Source organism: Lathyrus oleraceus, chromosome 3 (genome assembly GCF_024323335.1).
Source record: "Lathyrus oleraceus cultivar Zhongwan6 chromosome 3, CAAS_Psat_ZW6_1.0, whole genome shotgun sequence".
In the NCBI taxonomy this organism is placed as follows: domain Eukaryota; kingdom Viridiplantae; phylum Streptophyta; class Magnoliopsida; order Fabales; family Fabaceae; genus Lathyrus; species Lathyrus oleraceus.
The window spans coordinates 303,113,249-303,122,256 of record NC_066581.1 but is presented as its reverse complement, the minus strand read 5'-3'; the positions used below and the strand labels follow the sequence as shown (position 1 = coordinate 303,122,256).

Below are 9,008 nucleotides of genomic sequence, written 5' to 3'. Positions count from 1 at the left end.
AGTTAATGGACTAACTTGTAACGTTTTTAGTTAAGAGACTAAAGTGAAATATTAAATTAAGTTAAGGGACTTATTGACTAATTATTCCATATATATATATATATATATATATATATATATATATATATATATATATATATATATATATATATACTAAAAAAAATATTTTGTGACACATAAGTTGCGATGATTGTATTAAACTATATGACAGAAGTCACCATGAGATGGTTATATATATATATATATATATATATATATATATATATATATATATATATATATATATATATATATATATATATATATATATATATATATATATATATATATATATATATATATATATATATATATACTAAAAAAAATATTTGTGACACATAAGTTGCGATGATTGTATTAAACTATATGACACAAGTCACCATGAGATGGTTTTAATTAAAATCCATGGAAAAGAAGCCTGGGTGAGAGGAAATAAAAATAAAATCTTAGTTCTAAGATAAAATGATAGGGTAATGCTAACTTGTGTTTAAGGGACACAAGATAAGAACTAAAGAAAGTAATTTTATGTTGGAAATTGTGCATTGATTTTAATAAAGGTATAAAATTAATTTTATAATTGTTTTTTTCAATACCAATTTTCTACCAGTGAGTGTCTTATCTTATGTCCCTAGGGCACAAGTTAGCATTATCCAAAATGATATATTTAAAAAATCCAATGACTCGCTAAAAGAATATAAAGCATATCATTTATGTTCTGAATTATCATATCATGATGTAAATCAATCATTTTTTCTGTAGGCTTGATTTGATATAGGATTTGAATTATAACATACCATATATGAGATTTGAATTTTTAAGCATGACTTTATAACAATTTAGATACAAAATCACATTCAGAAAACTTCCTAGAAGTGGAAACAAAGGAAAGTATGAAGAGACATGTAAACACTTAGACTTGTATTGTTCATACTCAATTTGACCTCAAGGACGATAAAGTATGTTATGGAACTTTCTAAATTTAAGGCTCGGATGACTATTGTTTTGGATTAGGTCATGGTCCAATCTATAAAAAGTCGGGTCAATCAAGTCTCAAGAAGAAAGGCAGACCATATCTTGAAGGCCCACTAGATCATTGGATATTGTTAAGATCCCTTAACATCTGTCAAATGAGACAATTGTCCCTAAAGATGACTCTAAAACCTTGAAGCCTTGGAATCTAACTATAAAATCTAAAGAACATTTATACTCATGTACATAATATTATAAACAATAAATTTCACCCTTACATATGTCACTAACTTAATCATCAGAGAGTTTGAAAGTAACTCTATCACTAGACATCAACACGAAAATCCATTTTACTAAAATTTGTCTATATCATCATCATCATCGCCATCAACACTTGAAAAAATAAAATTTCCAAATTAGAATTTTTTGAATAATATCTACCATAATCCTAAAGGATGCATATTCTTCTAGAATCACCTCTTATATAAGCAAGATATTTTAAATAGACTCAGATTTGATGCCATATGCTAATTTATCAAATTAAGGACAGATTTAAGAGTCTCGAATACTTGCCATATCATTTAGTTATGATCAGCGCGATGCAAATAAATTTTACCAACTGATTCAAATAATAAAGATCATTCATTATATGTATATACCCACAAAATAAACCGATATTAAAGCTAAGAAATTGGTATGGCTACAATAGAAGGAGCATATTGCAAAATTACAAAAAGAAATTAACAACAACCTATATGGTCAAGAGCTAGCTAGGGGCAATAGTATTGCGCATCATTTCCTTAAATTCATTGAAATCAACAAGACCATCATTGTTGGTATCAACAGACACAATCATACGTTCAACATTATCAAGCACGTTCCCTTCTACAAGTCCAAGCTTCCCCAACACAACTTGCAGTTCCTTAGCTGATATGTAACCATCACCATCTTCATCAAACACCTTGAATGCCTCCCATAGATCATCATTTTGTGTATCCTCATCTACGTCTTCCGCCACCCCAAAATAAGCGTCCCCCAGAGACTCGTGCAATGCCACAAAATCTTCGTATGCTAGCCCTTCGTTACCCGGCTTTATATAAGACCTGCCACAAATTTTATGAGAAAAAAGAATATACACTGAGAGCTGTCGATCAATAAGATCAGTGTACCTCGCCACATCATACTTTTACTTGTTTCCATTACCTTTAACCTCAATTTTTATTAGAAATATGATAAAATTTAAATTATAATTATTTTCCAAATCAAAAGCTCTGTTTAATTTAACAGCTTATAATGAAATAAAAATATGAATGTAATTTATGAGTAAATGAAAGATCTGGATCAACAAACTCACTTGATCAAAGATTCAATGTCTTTGAACTCAGCTTCCAATCCCAAAAGGTTCAGCGCCTGGTTAATTTCTTCCACCGTTATCATGGAATCGCCGTTCTTGTCAAACATGTCGAAGATTCGCCTGAGACGGAGCGAGTTGAGACTCGGACTTCGTAGCCGGAACGACTTCGACGGAGATGTCAAGCTTATTTCCTGTTGCCCCATTTTACCTCTAAGCGCTTGCCGCAGCGATGAATGAAGGAATTGAAATGATGAAAACTGGGTATTATTATTGTGTTGTTGAATTGATAGATAGATTCGTGTATAACTAACTGCAACAAAGAAAAAAGTGAAAAAATCTTAATGCCAATACCAATGGTTCTGAATTTTCTTCTTCTATGTTGTGTAAATGGTATGCTATATTATAAGGGATGTTGCGTGTTTGGTGGCACGCCATAGGTGACTATTTCCATTCTTGGCGCTGATTTCTTTTAAGTGAAAAATAGTTAAAACGTTTATAGTGGCTATGGTTAGTCTTCCTTGACTTTAAATTGCCTATTTTGATTTTTATTTTCTAGAGGAAAATTAAAAGCTGTGGTACCTTGAGAACATGGCTCATTGACCTTGGGAACATGAATCATGGACTTATTCAAGTCATTCATTGAAATTGTCTCCCTCGATTCCTTTTTACTAGTATAAGATTATCTAACAAAATTCACAAAAACTAAAAAAAAATGTTTTAATAAATTTATAAGTTTGATTTTTTTTTTAATTCATTCTACAATAAATATACACTCTCCAATCTTATTTATAAATAAAGACTTCTAAAATTATTTTTTTAACAAATTAAATAAAAGTTTTTTATAACAAATTAAATAAATATTTTTTTATAACAAATTAAGATATCTAATTTGACAATATAATATCGTATCTCGGACGCGAAGAGGATTTTACCTCGATTAAACAAGCGAAGTAACAAATGACGACATGAAAATTTGTCACCTTAGTAATCGGTTTTTGAATAATCGAGGGGATAGTTGAAAAGGTCATTGGTTCGATCCCTAATAATAATATTTTTTATTTTAAAAATTATGTAGCATGCGTCATATACCTCTCGATTTTTTTAAATAACCAAGAGAAAAAGGCTCGGTTTTATGCCGATTTTTGTTAATAATCGAGGGGTATAACATTTTTTTTATGTATGATTTGTTTTAAATCTCATTTTGACAAATTTGTACCATTTTTTTTACGCAAAACATACAAATTATGTGATAAAATCAAATCATTTGTATTTTATATAGAACATAACATTGAATACCAAATTTACATTGTTTATACCAAAAAAAATAAACACTTATGTTGCTTACAATACCAATTATCTTAAGATTACAACAAACACTTCCTACATTTACATAATAGAGTTAATATTGGTATTAAACCAAAAAAAAAAAGTTAATGGTCATATATACTTGTAAAACAAATAAAAAAATTCATAATAAATACTGTAATGCCACGTAACCCTTAAATGTTATCTTTCAAATCACTATCAACCTCGTGACATTTATCTATCAAAATACTCATTTTGCTTCTACCTTGTAATGCCACGTAACCCTTAAAATCATCAGCGTTTTCACCATAAGCCTTATCGATTCTCAGATCAAAATTTGCTAGGGAGCGAACATTATTTTCGTGGCCCTTTTTAACCTTGGTACACATTGTGGAATCTCTAGTTTTTCTTTTACTTTTTGTATTAACGTAGGTTGCAGTAAATGTTGTATGAGAGGTACTTATTGAATCACTCATGTCTCTGTAAATTAACAAACATACTAACTAGATATATGAAAGAGAGAGATCATAGAATGATACTAACTAGATATATGATAAAATATTTCAAGAAAAACTACATATATGGAAGAACTATGTGCATTTCAGTGGTATTACAATTTTTATGAACATTGTTAAAACTAACACCATAGTATGCATAGTGTGTAACAACATTTCTATGAAAATTTCTAAATCTAAAGTCATTTCTATGAGCATTTCAGTCACGTACCTCAAGCGTGATGACAAAGCTTTCAGTTGATGTTGGAAGAGATGATGTTCGAGTTAATATTGGAAGAGTTAGCGTTGAAAAGAGATGATGTTCGAGTTGATGTTGGAAGAGTATTGATGACAATTACCTAGGTTTTTTTTTGAAGAGAATGACGATGAAGTTAGACTGTTTGCTGCTAGATAAATGAAAAGTTAGAGTCTAGTTCTCTGAAGTATCATGCAATAGAACAAATATGTCGGTTTTTAGGCAAGACTGAGAGAATATATTAATTTAAAAAAATTTAAAAAATAGGAAAGTCCCATAACACGATATTCTGGGAATTCATTTAAAATAAATATCACGTCAATTTTTAGACAAAATCGAGGTAATGGATTAATTAATAATTAAAAAATAATATTAAAAAAAGCATTTGAAAATGTTTATGCAAAATATATTACCCTCAGTTGGCAAATATAACTGAGAGTATTACAAATTAAAAAGAAATAAAAAGGGAAAAGGGGAAAGAGAAAGGTGTCATGTGATTCTAAATCAATTAAAAATAAATATAAAATGTAAAATGCAGTAATTGAAATTCGGAGTGAGCTCCCTCGTAGTTAGATTCCCTCGGTTTTGGTAATAACCGAGTGTATAGATTGTATACATTTTAAAAATATAATAATAATGGTGTTGCCAGGACATATACCTCGACATTGGTGGGTCGAAGTAAAAAAAATTCCATGAAATTTATTATTTGTATTAGTGACTTCTTTCAATAACTATTGTTATGTGCTAGAACTAGAGTTGGTCGAAGAGAATGGATCCATAATATATTACGGTGGTTCGGTGTTTCCAAAGAGGTGGAGAGGGATTTGACCTATAAGGTTAGTACTCATATACTCAAGTTAATAAGAAAGTGAAATGTGGAGTTTAAATGAAAGAGGATTTGAATACTTGTGAAGTGGTTCACTTTCTTCTTTGAATAGGAATAGCAATTGACAACTAAATGTGTATGATGAAGCATGAGATGTGGTTAACCTTTATATTAATTTGGATGGTTGAGAGACCGAACCCATAAATCAGTACATGCTCTCATAGAAAAAGAGTACATTTGTTATGCGCCAAATGCAACCTTGGGACATTAATAGGATTTGGTTCTTTGGGCCTCATGGGTGGCTCAAAATAATTGCCCCTCAAGCCCTTATTTCTACTTTGTAGAGCAAGGATTTTTAACAGATATCTTCACTTCAGCCACGAGATCCACAGACATAGAGTGATGTTTTTTTGCGAGTGACAGACACGTCCCTTACGCTAGCCAGTAATGATGTTTCTCCTTCTCCTTCCTTAGAGTCCTCAAGTGCCTTTTGAACTGTTTTTCAGGGAGATCTTATTCGTTGGTAGTGTGGAAAGATTGTACGATCTTTCATGCTATAATAGGGTATAAAGGGATTTCGAAGCGTCATTGTACCTTTTCAACTTTCATCGACCTACAAAAGAGAGTATTTTTGCTTCTCTTTACCGTTTTTTCAAGGAGCGTATGTGTTCAAGTGTATGACCAAGTTTAGAAGAAGTTATTTGTTGATGTTAGTCTTGCATGTTTAGTTGATATTTTCTCTGAGTTCAAAATTTCAATGTCCTCCTCTTGGCGGGTAAAGGAATGTACCTCTACACAAAAGGGACATGTCTCAGGACGAGTTATACCTGAAGAACCAGTTGGTGGCCTTATGTTAAGAGCTTGGTTATGTTGGAGAAGTCATCCCATCAGACGCGACATCTAGAAATTGGTCGGAGGTGCATTTAGACTTATTGGGTTCCAAATCAAATTAGGAAAGGAAGAAAATAATTTCTAAGTGGCCTTAAGGTCTTGTCTTACTTGTTTCCTCTTATTGAATCTCTTTTGATGTCTCTTTCTTGACCATGTAGATGTGATGAAGAATGAAGGTGATATGTGGAAATTGAGAAAAGAGATTATAGTTGATATTACTTTAGTTTGAATTTAGAGTATGCCTTCTGTTGGCGGAGCTTCTACCTCGGGTACGCCCTTTGTGACAACTTTTGGTCCGCTCATAATTATTACTCTTTCTCCTGCTCGAAATGAGATTCGAGTTTCCCCTAATCCAGTTGTGGTAGATGAAATATCACCATCTCCATGGTAAGAAGGCAAGGAAAGGTTGGTTTCCATACCATAATTAGAAGAGACTAGGGTCGAGACATGTTCATAAGCATCATCAACTTACCTAGAAGGGGACAAGCTCTCGTTCGAGTGGAGTTAAACTCAGTGTTGTTAACTCGTCTTGGCCCGAGGACCAATTAAAGTTTCCAGTCTTCAGATTCTAATAAAGATTATATTTACTTCTCGGGTATCTCTGAGAAATCTCAGAAAAGTGAGTTGGCCAAATTGGCTAAGCATGCTCGTTGGGCGTCATTTGTTCTTGAATTTAGCGTTGTTGGTCGTGGGCAAGTTGTCTTACTTGTTTGTCTCTGTCAAAAGATTGAGAAGCTCAAATAATAGTTTTACAAACTTACAATTAAGCGGAAATGATACCTGAAGAAGATCTGGGATGCTTTTACTTTATTCATGTGTATGGTGGCCTCCATGGAGCATTTAGGGTACCCCGACACTCTGGTTGAAAATGAGAAGTTGCTTTATCGAGAGATGACTTGGAAGAATGAGGCTTTGACTTATATCTTATCTAAGAACGAGAACATTTTAATGGAAGCAAACCAGTACATAGATCCTTCTCGAGAAAAGATTGAGGAACCGAAGAAGTATTTATAAGATTCTCAGGAAAGTTTGAGGAAGGCTGAGGACTGCCTCCGTGCGATGCACCAAGAGAATATCAATCTCTATAAGGAGTTGGCCAAGTCAATGCAAGATAATTTTTATGTTTCTAAGGATGACTTTGAGAGCGCTTTGAAACATGTTGAACACTTTTATCTTACTGTGTTGGTTTCTCGAGATCGAGTTCGTCTTAGTCCGACTATTTATGACAGGAAAGTAGTTTTTTTTTATGACTAACGTGCTTTTTTTTACTAACATGAATGAATCTTTGTTATTTTTGTCATCTAATATTTTCATATATTCCACGTTATCGCTTTCTTGTATTTTACATGATTTGTGGTTTTTTTACTGGTCCCGAGTTGGTTTCTCTAGGACTCGACTTTTCGTCTGTGTTCATGCTCAAAGTTTATTGGACGTCTCTATGTACCGTACCTGGCCAATAGTCGGTACCTCTTCCCCTGCCCCTGGGTGAAAACCTAGTTCGAGGTTGACATATGGTAGACTCACCACGACCTTTGGAGTGGCTAGCTACCAAAATGGGGGTAAGTCGATTATACTTCATTTTGTGGCTTGGTTTCTTTGTGTGTGTGTGTGTGTGCGCGCGCGCGAATGCGCGTACGCGTGCATGCAAACACATTAGTACTTGGGGTTTTGATTGATTTGGTCACACGCCTGTGCATTTCAAAAAAACACCCTCGAGTCAGTGTGACTGGGCTTTAATCTCTCTGGTTGAACCACATACTCATCATTACCTTTCAAATCACAAAGGAAAGATATAGTTTTATGGAAATTTCTTCTTTCATTAATCAAACAATCATGGTACATTATAGTAAATCCGTAAGATCTCTTATAGGGAATTAAGTCGGGTGCTTGTGTCATCAACAACTTAGTGACTTCTAGACCTCTTATAGATCTCTTTGTGGTTCAAGGATGGAAGTTTTATGTAAATCCGTAACTTGTACAATGTACTTCTTAGGATTTTCATTGTGTAGAATCTCTTCAACCCAAATCAATTTATCTGCTATGGCCTGCCAGTTCTGCTGATGTACCATATGTTAGACGTTGTTTAGTAGGTCATTGGCTTCCTACAAACCAAGATTAGCCAGAAAGAGTTGAAAAATTGGAAGTATATCTCGCCCAAACACTTTAGGCAATGGTTGAGGTTTGAATGAAGGCTCACCTAGGTGAAACTATGAAGCAGATTCGTGGAATGGAGGATGTTGAAGCGCTCATTGATCTTGTTTTAGGATGGATATAATCTTATGGTGGGGGATAGATGGAATAGTTATCATGACTTGATCGTTGGTTCATTGAGGAAAAGGTGGAGGATTCCTGACAACTTTAGCGGCATCAACGGCTTTTCATTAGACAGTAGAGCAATTGGCTTTGGAAGCCTGCATCATTGATATGTTTGATGGAAGATTTGAAGGAGGCGAGTTTGAAGTATGATAGAGGTGATTAGGAAATGGAGATTTACGATTTTATTAAAGAAGATCTAAATTTTTATCGAATGTGATTCGAATGAGTCAAGAGAAGTTTAATAGTGGAGGACCGTAGGAATTAGAGGTTGATTCCCAATATGACGCCAATGTTTCGCGTTGGAACTAGAGTTGATTGGAGAGAATGGATCCATAGTCTATTGTGGTGGTTTGGTGCTTCTGATCCGATGGAGAGGTGACTAACTTGTAAGGTTAGCACTCTAACATTCAAGTAAGTAAGAAGGTGAAATGTGGAGTTTGAATGAAAAAGGTTTGAATACCTGTGAAATGACATAATTTCTTCTTTAAATAGAAAAGGCAATTGACAACTGAATGCGTGTGTGTGGCAAGAGATGTGATTAACCATCATATCGATCTA

The 9,008-nt window shown here is 33.5% G+C and overlaps 1 protein-coding gene across 1 annotated transcript; it reads right to left on the bottom strand.

Moving 5' to 3' along the window:
• Positions 1-1,631: 1,631 nt before the first annotated feature.
• Positions 1,632-2,877, bottom strand: LOC127127252 (calcium-binding protein CML42). The gene is made up of 2 exons (XM_051056387.1): positions 2,363-2,877; positions 1,632-2,111 (listed from the first exon to the last, which is right to left on the bottom strand). Exons 1-2 carry the CDS (start codon positions 2,563-2,565, stop codon positions 1,775-1,777), a joined length of 540 nt encoding a protein of 179 aa, XP_050912344.1. The 5' UTR covers positions 2,566-2,877; the 3' UTR covers positions 1,632-1,774.
• Positions 2,878-9,008: the final 6,131 nt, after the last annotated feature.

What these genes read in the sequence shown, in the direction of transcription:
- LOC127127252 (XM_051056387.1), bottom strand. Translation starts at nt 2,565, where the DNA reads ATGGGGCAACAGGAAATAAGCTTGACATCTCCGTCGAAGTCGTTCCGG. An exon ending in GACATTGAATCTTTGATCAA is followed by an intron (nt 2,112 to 2,362) that starts GTGAGTTTGTTG and finishes AATTTGTGGCAG; the next exon opens with GTCTTATATAAAGCCGGGTA.